Below are 13,859 nucleotides of genomic sequence, written 5' to 3' on the forward strand. Positions count from 1 at the left end.
TGTCATAAATGTGACTTGTTTATGATGTTGATAATACATTCATGACAATGTCATGTCACTCTTATGGAGACACTGTACCTTCAAGTAAAGTGTAACCGAAACTTCTTTTCATTATCCCAAAACAATCCAGAGTAACCACAAACACCAATGTCTAAAATTGCTTTTGAACAAAATCTTACCAGAGTTTTTAAATGTAGGATAGATCAGTGGTCTTGTGACAACTCCTTATGTGTAATCACAGTATCTCACTATCTGGACAGAGCAAACTATGTTTTCTTGTCATGTATTTTCATACTTTCAAAGAAATTCCTATTCTTCAAAGACATTCAGTTTTCTTTGATTCATTAATAATGAACAGTAATTAATTCATAATTAACAGAGTGTAAATGGCTGCAAAATTGAAATAACAATCAAAGTTGGCATAGTACTATTTGCGAGTTATTCATTCTGTCTAGTGAGAACAGTAATCCTAGTTTCACTCATGTTTTCTCATCAAAAATGTTGTCTTATTATAAAGAATCTGTTGACTGAAGGGATATTTAGTTAAGTTGTTTCATACTGAAAATGTATCATGTTTGTATGTCTCCATGCAATATTGACAAGTTATGGATTTGGTCTTTCTAACCCAAACCCTCTTCTCTTGTCAGATTGGATGTAAAAGCTTTTTTTGCGAACACAAAAATCTGGCATAATAGTTTTTCACTTCTACTGAGACAAGATGTTATTTATTATATATATATATAAAATCTTGTTGCCTCAGGTAGCTTCTTATCTATTGCTGTGTACTGAGTGTTGTGTCTAGTATTGACCTGATAAATGAGTGAAGGTGAATGGCTTCTGATATACAGTATAGTGCCAGCGTGTGTGCTTTAGAGTGAGTTGGTGTATCTGTGTGGGTGTCAAACCTTGAGCTTGTGCACACCTATAAAGACTATCTATCTCGACCACAGCTGAGTCACCCACCTTATTATTACTGCTGGACTTTGATGTGTGTGAAATCCCACCATTGAATTTTTGTTTTGTCCATCTAACAAACCTGGCGGGAGATGAGTGAGAAAGAGAGTCTGAGTGAACGGGCGGAGGAGAAATGAAAGGGTCGAGGAGGATGCACGTTATTTTGTCCATTATACGGGCCCAGACATTTGTGTGTTCATTAAGTTCTGAACACAGACTGTTTATAAAAATAAAATAAAAAAGCCTTATTCAAACGGCAAAGCTCATCTTCCTTTTTTCAGGGCAGAATTTGTATGATCAGGTGTATACGTAAGTTGTCTTTGGTTGTGGAGAGGGCTTGAGGACAGAACACATTTACTAGGCATCTTATCATATTTATGTTTATGGTCATGTTATTTGGCAGATGATTTAGACCCAAGCAAGCATCAAGACAAGCAATCCATGAAGTGCTGACAGAAATGTGTTTACCTTGAGGACATGACGAATTTCATTGTTCTGACATCAACAGCATTAGAAACAATATGCAAGGCATGAATCAGATACTCTGACATAAAAGACAGAAAAACACTTCAGTTGTTTAAGGATACTACAAATGTTGTTCGCATCAAGCAACAGCTCAGTATCAATACAGCACAAATACATACACATCAAACAGGAATGATAAAACTGGCATTATAGCTTCATGAACACTTAAGGGTATTTTCTGTCTTTTGAGTGGACGTAGCCTAAGCCTTAGTTCAGCCCTTATGTCCACTTGTGGTTCTGAAAAATCTTACGCATTTACTTGCACCAGAATAGCTGGGCTCAGTCTTATCATTACATGTACAATTGATCTTTTATAGCTAAATCTTGTTCATCTGCACATATAAATTATTTCTGCTCTTTCTACCTGTGTGATTACAAACCACTTCATGGAAATAGCAGTGAAAATAGCTTGCTCTTTAAGGCCATTATACAGGTAAATTGGATGCAAGCAGGACTTCAGAAAAAAAAAGCAAGATTCAACGTGAATGTGAAGATCTGAACACCTTAAAGAAGATGAAAAGAAAGATAGATCCAACCCAACAGATGTCTAGAGCTTTTGTTCTGTTTGATTTAAATCATTGTGTTGCCCACGTCTCTCCCTCCTCTGCTCTCTTCATTTTCTCTGATGAATCTCGCAGCTCACAGGAAATTATGTTTCATGTCATGACCATGTCAGACTCATCCCATTTAGAGTTCAAAAGGTTTCAATCTGCTGTTGTAGTTTTTTTCAGAGCTCAGTTCCGCCCGGATTCCTTTATTAAAGGAGACAAGAAAGCTTTTCTTTTTTATCAAGAACTATGGTCCTCAGATTGCATTCATGTTGAAATGAACAAAAGAAGTTGCTTCAATTAGGGGTTCCAATAAATTAGACAGCAGTAATCTGCCAAGATGTGTCTTCAATACAACTGTAAGAAAAGTGTTATTGATACCTCTACCTCAAGGTAGCTCCCAGGAAACAGTCTTCATTTCAACACCAAACAAGCTGGGTGGATTTGAAGGTTTTCACTGTCAATTACCAACCATGTTGTATTTTCTACAGGGTTTCTGATTACGTCACGCACGCTCACAAAGGTGTTCACAACCTTCTAATGCACAAGTATCTTTACAATGCAAAATCAATACGAAATAATTAGCAATGCTTTTTTATCCAAGTTTTTGATTGGATATTTCTAAGGTCAGGTTACTAATACAGTTTGGGCCAACTTCAGTTCATTTTTAATCCTCCTCCCAAAGCATAATGCCATTAGCCTTGAAAGACTGAATGGCTTCTGTCAGTCTATGAGTGGGGGCTTAGCATCACTGCTACAGTGTTAGTGGCACATTCATAATAGCGATATCACAACCTCACAGCCTCGTACACTCTCATTCCCAGCGCGCTCTCGATCACAGGACCACGCTTCCGGTGGCGCAGTGGTTGGCCGAGGGGATGCCGATGCGCCGGTGGCACGTGAACATCTTGCGCAGCTCGCCGCGGAAGCGGTCGTGCAGCCAGGCGTACAGGAAGGGGTTGCAGCAGGACGAGGCCATGGCGCACAGGTGGCACAGCAGCTGGATGAGCAGGAAGTAGCGCTTGTCGATCAGGCCGATGTTGATGTCGCGCAGCACATTGAAGACGCTGATGGGCAGCCAGCAGACGGCGAACGCCGCCACCACCAGCGCCACCAGCCGGAAGGTCTTGCGCTTGCGGGCGCGCTGGTGCTCCGCCTGGCCCGGGGTGCGGTGGCCCGGCGCCACGCAGTTGCGCAGCCGCACGGAGATGCACAGGTAGGAGGCGCAGAGCGCGGAGAGCGGCAGCACGTAGGTGACGAACAGCATGCTGTAGGCGTAGGCCAGGCGCTGGCGCCGCTGCCCGATCCAGAACTCCTCGCAGATGGTGAAGCCCTCGTCCCGGAACTCCACGTGGTACGTGTGGGCCACTGCCGGGGCCACCAGGCCGCAGGACAGCAGCCAGATGCCCAGCAGCAAGTAGGTGCAGGACACCACAGACAGACGCTTCTTGAGGGGGTGGACAGTGGCGTAGTATCTGGTGGGATGATATAAGAAAAGCGTCAAGGATACAAGGATACAAGGAGTTTTATTTGTGTGCGCACACAGATGCGGGCCTACGTCAACGAATCTCCAAAGAGTGGCAACAGCTCTGGGTGTTTGAGAAGGATCACTATCACTGGTTTGCTAAATTAGACTCTGGCAAAGTCTATCTGTTAAAAACAGACCTGTATCTTTTCTTCTTCTTCTTCTTCTTCTTCTTCTTATTATTATTATTATTACTCTTTGCCCATGCATCTATGCTTTTATCTGCTATTACTGTTTGGTTTTTGTTTAAAGCACATTGAATGACCTCTGTGTATGAAATGCGCTACACTTGACTTGACTTGACATGCATATCATTACTTAAGTAAAGAATGCAGTGAAATTGGTCAGTTCCTTCGCCTGTTGTGCCTCAAGGACAACAGTCCACAGCTCAAAAGGCAGAGAGAATGATTTAGTCAGAGTACAGCACAGCACAGTTGGCTGCTTTTGAGAGTGTGCTTGAAAATGACCTTAACCTTGCCTGTTAACTTTAGATATAACATTTATCTATTCCTGTGGGTTCCTGTGGGCTTTTTACCAACCATCTGCTTGCTTTTCACACCAGCTGAAACCTTTAATGATATAAATATAATATCATAAATAATAATAACTTTTTTTTATGGCAGTTCAAAAGAGAGTTACTAAAGATGCATTTTCTGAAAGAAATACCACTGCATGCAAATCATTGGATAAATGACTACTGTACTGTAGTTGTGAAGTTATGTGAAGACAAAGACTCACAGACAAAGGAAGTGCATATGGATGAATGGATATGTAGATGGATAGATTACAGATAGAGAAATGGATGCACAAATATGGTTGGGTGGATGTATAGATATATGGATGATGTTGGTAGATAATGGATGTACTGTAGATAGATAGAAAGATGGATTGGTGTGGATGAATAGACAGAGAATGGATGGATGGCTGATAGATATATTCAGATGGTGTACAGTGTGTACAGTTCATGCACAGTGCCCTCCATATTTATTGACACCTCTGGTAAAAGTCCAGTGGAAATATGTATAAAAAATTTCACATTTTGGTGATTCATCTTAATCTTTATTTACCCTCAAAGTTGAATTGTTTTCATTATGAGACAAAGATAAATGACCAACTCGTCATTGATGATGGCTTGATATGGATGGAAGGCTGGATGGATGAGTATGGGAGATGCATTGTATCAATATTCCTGGGTGGAAGTGAACTTGATAGCCATATTAAGATGCAACTACTGTATGGCCAATGGAAACTCTTGAGACAAATAAGATAGTTTTGTGCTAATATGTAAAGTTCATAAAAATGAAAAGGAAAGTGTCCTTAACAGACCTTTGCAAATAGCTTGGAAAATGGCCAAAGTTTAATTGGATGCACAAAATTGGATAGAATAGTAATAAGAAGAATTGAATAACTAAATCCAAGATATGAATCGTGCAATTATATTGATAATCACTCTTACCCTAAGCATAGATTAGGGGTTTTTTTTATTTATTTTTTTTATTTCATTCTATGGTAATGTGATGGTACAAAAAATGATTTAAAAAACAAAGCCATCACATTATACCTGGATTTCTGCCTCAACGCCTTAAGCACCTAGATAAAATCACACCCCAAGGGAGAAGGAACATTCAAAACCTTTTGGTCTGGCCTATATCCCCTTGACACAACTAAACTCAATTTAACATCAATATAACTTGTTGACCTTTGTCTCATATTTCTTAATTTTACGTCCTATGAAGAAGCCCTCATCTTGTTTTAGCCCAAGTCCAATTTAAGTTCAACACTCCATCACCATTATTATATTTATAATATTATATTTATAGTAATTTCTGCTAAAGTGGAATTGGGAGAAAGGAGTAAGAATTTTAGTCTTAATTCTCTTAATAAGAGCTTGTTTATTTCTGTGAGACAAAGACGGCTGTTGTATGCAGCAATGTGAACCTCTGAGCACTCCCACACACTGAAACACAAGCATCCACACACACGCACACTCCCACACACACACACACACACACACACACACACACATACACACACACTGAAACACAAGCATCCACCCACACATACACACACACACACACACACACACATTCCCACATTACCTGTCAATGCCGATAGCGGTAAGAGTGAACACAGACACGTAGACAGTGACTGGCTGGATGAGGAACACCAGGTAGCACATGAAGCGGCCAAAGACCCATCCGCGGGGGTTGAAGGCGTACGCCAGGTTGAAGGGCACGCAGGTGGCACAGATGAGCATGTCGGAGAAGGCCAGGTTCCCGATGAAGAAGTTGGTCACGTTGTGCATCTTGCGGGTGTGGCAGATGACGTAGAGCAGCAGGTAGTTGCCGAACACCCCCACCAGCACCACCAGGGCGTAGCAGGGGATGATGAGGCTCTTGAAGGACTGCAGCAGCTCCACCCCGACAAACTGGGAGCTGTGCTTGGACGAGACGTTCTGCTGCACGGCCACCTCGTACACGTTGTCCGTGCCCGCGCTGGCGTTGTCCGTGCCCACGCACGAAGAACCAGCCGGCCCACAGGATGGCAGCAGGCTGACGGGCCACCCGCTCCCACTGTCATCCATAGCAGCTGGAGGGCAGGCCGTCTAAAGAGGGGCGAGAGCGCCATACTATGAGACGAACCGTGAAGAATCGATGGGTGGCGGTGGTAGTGCAGTGGTTAGGAAGAACTGTGAAGAATGGATGGGTGGTGGTGGTAGTGCAGTGGTTAGGAAGCTGGTTAGGAAGAATGGATGGGTGGTGGTGGTAGTGCAGTGGTTAGGAAGCTGGTTAGGAAGAATGGATGGGTGGTGGTGGTAGTGCAGTGGTTAGGAAGCTGGTCAGGAAGAATGGATGGGTGGTGGTGGTAGTGCAGTGGTTAGGAAGCTGGTTAGGAAGAATGGATGGGTGGTGGTGGTAGTGCAGTGGTTAGGAAGCTGGTTAGGAAGAATGGATGGGTGGTGGTGGTAGTGCAGTGGTTAGGAAGCTGGTTAGGAAGAATGGATGGGTGGTGGTGGTAGTGCAGTGGTTAGGAAGCTGGTCAGGAAGAGTCGATGGGTGGTGGTGGTAGTGCAGTGGTTAGGAAGCTGGTTAGGAAGAATGGATGGGTGGTGGTGGTAGTGCAGTGGTTAGGAAGCTGGTCAGGAAGAGTCGATGGGTGGTGGTGGTAGTGCAGTGGTTAGGAAGCTGGTTAGGAAGAATGGATGGGTGGTGGTGGTAGTGCAGTGGTTAGGAAGCTGGTCAGGAAGAGTCGATGGGTGGTGGTGGTAGTGCAGTGGTTAGGAAGCTGGTTAGGAAGAATCGATGGGTGGTGGTGGTAGTGCAGTGGTTAGGAAGCTGGTTAGGAAGAATCGATGGGTGGTGGTGGTGGTGGTGGTAGTGCAGTGGTTAGGAAGCTGGTGGTAGTGCAGTGGTTAGGAAGCTGGTTAGGAAGAATGGATGGGTGGTGGTGGTGGTAGTGCAGTGGTAAGGAAGCTGGTTAGGAAGAATGGATGGGTGGTGGTGGTAGTGTAGTGGTTAGGGAGCTGGTTAGGAAGAATGGATGGGGTGGTGGTGGTAGTGCAGTGGTTAGGGAGCTGGTTAGGAAGAATGGATGGGTGGTGGTGGTAGTGCAGTGGTTAGGAAGCTGGTTAGGAAGAATGGATGGGTGGTGGTGGTAGTGCAGTGGTTAGGAAGCTGGTCAGCAAGAATGGATGGGTGGTGGTGGTAGTGCAGTGGTTAGGAAGAATGGATGGGTGGTGGTGGTAGTGCAGTGGTTAGGAAGCTGGTTAGGAAGCTGGTTAGGAAGAATGGATGGGTGGTGGTGGTAGTGCAGTGGTTAGGAAGCTGGTTAGGAAGCTGGTTAGGAAGAATGGATGGGTGGTGGTGGTAGTGCAGTGGTTAGGAAGCTGGTTAGGAAGAATGGATGGGTGGTGGTGGTAGTGCAGTGGTTATGAAGCTGGTTAGGAAGCTGCAGTCTGAAAAGCTGCGGGTTGAATTCCCAACTTTCACCGGCAATTAAAAATGTAACTCCAGCAAAAATTGACACCAGGCTATTTTTCTGCATGAAACCACCAATTAAGCCGTGGAGACAGTATTTTTCATTTATCAACCACTATACAGAGCTTGCACCGGTATACCCAGAGAAGGACATTTCTAAATTAATAAATTAAAAGAATCAACCTTAAGAGCCTAAGCCTGGCTCTCTGACTGATGTTCCATCATTTCAAGACTGATACAGTAGATACAGTAGATGGATAGATAGATAGATAGATAGATACTGTAGATAGATAGATAGATAGATAGATAGATAGATAGATACGTTATTGATCCCCAAGGGGAAATTCAAGGACTGTCTTGATTATCCTCAAATCGGAAGTAAAATAGTTAAACAGTGTTTCTGGACCCAACAAATAGAGGGAAAGAAATGTACTGTATGTGAAAATGAAAACCTGACGAGTGGTGAGGGAAGATGAACTGGTTGACTGAACCTTTTCAAAATGCTAAAAGCCCATTTGATGAGTAAGAAAGTATAATGTGAGAGGAGGGTGTCGGCTCCAGCATGTCTTGTCCAAAGAGCTTGGCTGGAAACAGTACAAAGTTACACTTTCAAAAACACATTATAACTAGGTTTCCCTGAACGAACCTAAAAGGGCGCCATAACCCACATCTTTGTTTGTGTGTGTGTTTCTGTGTGTGTGTGTGTGTGTGTGTGTGTGTGTGTGTTTGTGTGGAGGAGAGAGAGTATGTGTGAGACAGAGAGGGGGTACAGAAAAAGAGGCACATTGTCTGTGTGTGTGTGTGTGTGTGTGTGTTTGTGTGTTTGTGTGTGTGTGTGTGTATGTGTATGTGTTTGTGTGGAGGAGAGAGAGTATGTGTGAGACAGAGAGGGGGTATAGAAAGAGAGGCACATTGTGTGTGTGTGTGTGTGTGTGTGTGTGTGTGTGTGTAGTAGTAGAGGTAGTGTGAGGAGATTGGGCAGCACATCATCTCTTTCCGTGACATGCATGCATCACCACCTGAAAATGGGATCTAGAAATGTCTAAATGTGATGTGGGTTGTGGTGTGTGTGCGTGTGTGTGTGTGTGTGTGTGTGTGTGTGTGTGTGTGTGTGTGTGAGTGTGTGTGTGTGTTTGTAGGGTGGGGTGGGGTGTGTGTGTGGGGGGGGTAATTCTAAGCTGACATCAGACTGAAGTCTCCCCCGTCCACTGTGAATGTTCAACACCCCAACCAGCTGTCCCCTGATCCATTTAGTGTGTGTGAGTCATTTTATATAGCAGCACATCTCAATTCAAACCTCATCGTAGTGGTGAGGCACTTTAAGCTGAGCAACAACAATAGCAGCACTGTTTCTGAACAATGTCACCATTTAGACCGAGTGAATAGGGCCAGTGGACTGTCACTGTCTTTGAGAGAGAAAGCATATGTAAAAGCGTCATAGCAGTCAGTGGTTTACTTTATGTCATTTTCACATGAATCAGTGGCAGACCTTCATTCAAGCATCGTTCGTATCTCTATTCATATCATTGTGCTGCAAAGCGCCACACAGCTAATGCGTTTTAAGGCTGGGAAATGGGTTAGGTAATGATCAGGATGTCTTGGTTTAAGCTCCTGGCAGCGTCTGCTATTCATTCATGCTGTCAGCAGACTGATTGTTTGGAGAAGAAAAAAAGATGATCTGCCTGTGGTTATCTGCGAATGATGAAAAAAACCTGCGTCTTTAAATTTGTTTGGCCTACGGCAATATCCCAACAAACTACCAGCCGCAATAAATTTGGGTTTCTACATCTCTGCTTTGTGTCCTCCACCAATTAGGGTATTTGTCACAAGCGCATACTAAAGCAAGCGCATATACTCTCTTGAATTTCCCCTTGGAGATCAATAAAGTATCTACAGTATCTATCTATCTATCTATCTATCTATCTATCTAAAGTCTAGGGTATTGTAAAAGAAAAGCAGCCGCTGTGAGGCTCATGTGCATTGCACGACTTCTAAGATTAGTGGCTCTGCAGGGAAGAGAATGGAGCTCATTTCCCTTGTTTGTGTGGGGAGGTGGAAAGCTGCGCGCCACGCTCAGTCGGACTTCTCGTCTCTCACAGGAAAGTGGACTAATAGACCGGCCTAATGGCTTTCCTCAGATCCTCCGGCTGCACAGGATTGGGTTCATACAACTAATTTACTGTGCGGCGCGGCACGCAGGTGGACATGAAGAGCCATTTCCAAAAAGGGATTCAACAGAGGTCGCCATGGGGCAACGTGGGTCACCGTGAGGCAGGCAAAGGGGACTAAGTACAGCTTAATTACTGGTTTTAAAAAATGTTCCTCAGAAAATGAGCAGACAATGAGCAGCACTTAGGGATAAAGGTGAACTTACATTTCAATTTGTGAAACTCAAATAGGATCGTATTAATGGACAGACATTGGAGGTAGAGAACCAGGTAGAAAAAAAAAATAATAATGATGAGGAATGAGCTACACAGACAGAGGCTGAATGCATGAAATCTGCTGTTTGTGTTTTAGGACCCAGCAGCCCATGTGGGCTCCATCTGACCAGCTCCCTGATAAATGCATTAATTCACATCCAAACCAGCAATTTTACTGTCCATTTCATTTAATTGCAGCCCGTGAGAGGAAGATGGGTTATGGCCCTCTACTCTTACAGGTCTAAAGAGAGTAGAAAACAACATATTAGACATTCTCCAGTGCTATGAGAGGGGGGGGGGGTTGGGTATTGGGGTGCAGGTGGCTGATATATCTGTTTGACAATCCCATTTCATTGAATCCCCCAGAGATGTTTTTTCTCCGATCCTCCCCTCGCGGCACAGAGGCTTTGTTTTTCCCATCGCCCTCCCATCTCAATTGGACTCTGGTATTTGTCTCAAGGCTCTGAGAGCTGAGACCTGCGCTGCTGTCAGGCACAACCATGCTCGGATATGATCAGGCACTGCTCTTGACTGAGCCCTGTGAGGATTTCAGGACTCATGATGAAGCTCCAGTCGGAGCTCCGGCAAGGGCACAACATACACACCCACTGCATCAGTCTGCACTCATTCAGCAGAGCGCCGTGATTGATAGATAGATAGATAGATAGATAGATACTTTATTGATCAGAACTCATAAAGTCACCAGCTCTCCTCAGGCTCACTCGACATACTGTACACAACATAGGGGATATCAAAGCAAGAAAATGCATTAAACATAGAATAAACATATTGAACGTGCGGATTTTCCCACTGATGTATCATGTATCATGTATGAGCTTATTGGTATCCTTTGCTCAGCAGGACAGTTTACATTATGCTCAATGCACCAGATGCAAAATGCATAGTTTTCAGCTGTATCAAATAATGAGACACACTGAGGGACCCAACAGCAGTATTTGTCTCCCAGCAACTCAACAAATACCATGGCTATAAATTAAATAATGATAATAAAAGAATATTCAGCCGCTTCAAAGACCCCTTTCTTTCCTGAAGAAATGCTGATATATGCAAAAAGCACCTCTTGGAAAATAAATATTTTATGCTTTTAGAGAGGGCTGACAGAGGACTGACATTTCAATACTCTGCTGCTTATACAGTACAAGGGTGCAGTGGAGTTTGATGGGTCCTGTTTGCTTTATGTCTCTGCTTGCTGACTCATTATGTACACTCACACACACACACACACACACACATTCACACAAACACACACACACGTACACACACACACACACACACACACACACACATTCACAATGTTCACATGTGTCACACAAATTCTTGGCTGAATCCTAGATCTGACCACAATGCACAACACAGGTGATGCACATCCAGTGATGTCTAGGATAGTGGAGGGAGAAAGATCTCATGATCATGCGGATTTACCATCGATTAATGGATGGCTATTTTACTACCCCAAGACTCAGTAACTGTCTTTGAAATCAAAGCGTCGCCAACATCAAAACGGTCTTTTGAGACAAATGAGTGGTCGGTCAGTCAGAGCACAGTTCCCACTCACCCCTTTAATCAGGGGACAGTGTGTGGTCATGGGAGGTCATTTGCAGAGATAATAATCATAGGAGATGCACTTGTTGCTGTGACAAGGGGCTACCCTGAGCCCATCCTTTCTAAAAGCAACCATGTAATAACCTTGTGTTTGTCTGTGGTTCATAGCAAATACATTACAATCACACTATAGCAATATGACACATTTTGAGAAGACAAACACTGTTGAAAACCAAAAATCCACTGGCAACAAGCCATTTTGATTGAATGCACCTGGATTATATGCACAGCCATTGACTGTGAAGATAACTTAAACCAACATAATCCAATAGAATAGCATTCTTATTCTACAGAGGACATTGGATTGTATTCTGGATTCTATTTGTCTCAATCAAAATCTGAAGATTGATTTCTAGGCTACTAACCTATTCATCATTTAACCAATCTTTAGACTATCATATAGCCTACTGATCATCTCCAAGCGAAAGGTCGGTACATACATGTTTTTTACTAGTTAATACACTCTCGTCACTTCGTGTAAACAATTAAAAATTAGAATATTGAAAAAGATGAACATTTCGAAATGAAATACAAATGAATGCAAACGCACCTTAAGGAGGGGACGTTCGATTCTTATTTATGATATTATCCACGCTCCACGCCGTAAACACTGCTGACAGATCCAATCCAGACACGAGTCACTGACGGTGTGACCTGACAGGAAAGACCGCGCTAAAGTTTAGTCTCTCAGAAGACGGACAGGCATGTGGGAAGGATGGGGGCGGAGTGATGCGATATTCCTTTTTCAAATGTGTTTGAGTGGTCTTTCCTCTTGGTTGGCTACCCACATCCACTCACAGCGTGCGCGGATCCGCTGTAACAACCATTCCGCGACTGGGTGCATCTGTGTCCAGAACTCGTTTCCGTAATCACCATACAGTACAATTTTGCCCACTATAACACATTCTAAGGTGTGATTTCCTGTCAGTGGTAGTCATTATTGCACTGATAAAACATCCTGTAATTGTCCAATTAGAATGACACATGTATAGGCACCTATTGACCATATATGTAGTAGAGAGAGAGAGAGAGAGAGAGAGAGAGAGAGAGAGAGAGAGAGAGAGAGAGAGAGAGAGAGAGAGAGAGAGAGAGAGAGAGAGAGAGAGAGAGAGAGAGATCTTTTAAACGCACCTGGTGAAGCACTAGAAGAGTCACTCCGGAGTAAAAACAACTGTCTTACGGTAGTCAACACTTAAGGGTTTTTTTTATGTTTTATTCAGAGCAAAATTACATTTATTGGTGGTGTTTTGAGCAAGACGGTTTATTTGCATTATAACTGAATGGGTTTGCAGTGATGCTAACAGGGAGCCAAGTCTAGCCAGGCTCAAAATATAATTACACTTTTATGGTGTGGTGAGGGGTTTCTACAGACTAATCAAAGTATTGTAAACTTTGAAAGTGTACAGAGAGGTTATAAATATAAATAGACCCCAGGTTGTTTTTGCTCCGGAGTTTCACTTTAACTGACTTTTTTCTGTCAAGCAACTAAATAACCAAAACCAACTCTACATTGTTGACAATAATTGGCAATAAGGAAAATGGCTTTAAAAGGGCATTCCAGTGTATACTTTCTATCAGAGATGTGTCTGAGGCCCAGGCATGTCTTTTTAGGTGAACTCCATCCAGCCAGCATGCATTGATTTCTCCTTTTGGTTTATTTCTTAATGCCTATTGATGGATATACAACTACAGGTGTACAGATCTGATTAAAGTAATTGGACATTGTGAAGATCAATGTACATTTTTAATGGGAGTTTTAATCAGCTCCACAGGTCATCAGAAGCAAAAGCAACCGCAGGACTAAAAACCAAGTGCAACCTGGATTGCACTCAATGCTTCAGGATTAACAAACTGATATGGACCTGCTTCAATAACTAAACTGGACTTTTCTAAACTAACATGCATTTTCAACTTCACGCAAATATCTGGATGATTATCCTGATAATTATCAAGCAAAATCTTGAAAATTATCTTAATTTCCCTCATGGGATCAAAAGTATATCTTCTTCTATTAATAATAATCAGGTAAATATCTTGATAATCATTCATCAAAATAACACTTGCAACATGATCTGAAGGATAATTAATCTTGCATCCACACTTACAGTAAGTCATTCCAGTAACACAAGTATTTGCCTTACAATTCCATCACACACACACACACACACACACACACACACACACACACACACACACACACACACACACACACACACACACACACACACACACACACACACACACACACACACACACACACACACACACACACACACACACACAA

General features: G+C 43.0%; 1 protein-coding gene across 1 annotated transcript; it reads right to left on the bottom strand.

Moving 5' to 3' along the window:
• Positions 1 to 2,687: 2,687 nt before the first annotated feature.
• Positions 2,688 to 6,136, bottom strand: prlhr2a (prolactin releasing hormone receptor 2a). Its single transcript, XM_062543851.1, has 2 exons — positions 5,652 to 6,136; positions 2,688 to 3,502 (listed from the first exon to the last, which is right to left on the bottom strand). Exons 1-2 carry the CDS (start codon positions 6,134 to 6,136, stop codon positions 2,863 to 2,865), a joined length of 1,125 nt encoding a protein of 374 aa, XP_062399835.1. The 3' UTR covers positions 2,688 to 2,862.
• Positions 6,137 to 13,859: the final 7,723 nt, after the last annotated feature.

Source organism: Sardina pilchardus, chromosome 8, assembly GCF_963854185.1.
Source record: "Sardina pilchardus chromosome 8, fSarPil1.1, whole genome shotgun sequence".
NCBI lineage: Eukaryota > Metazoa > Chordata > Actinopteri > Clupeiformes > Clupeidae > Sardina > Sardina pilchardus.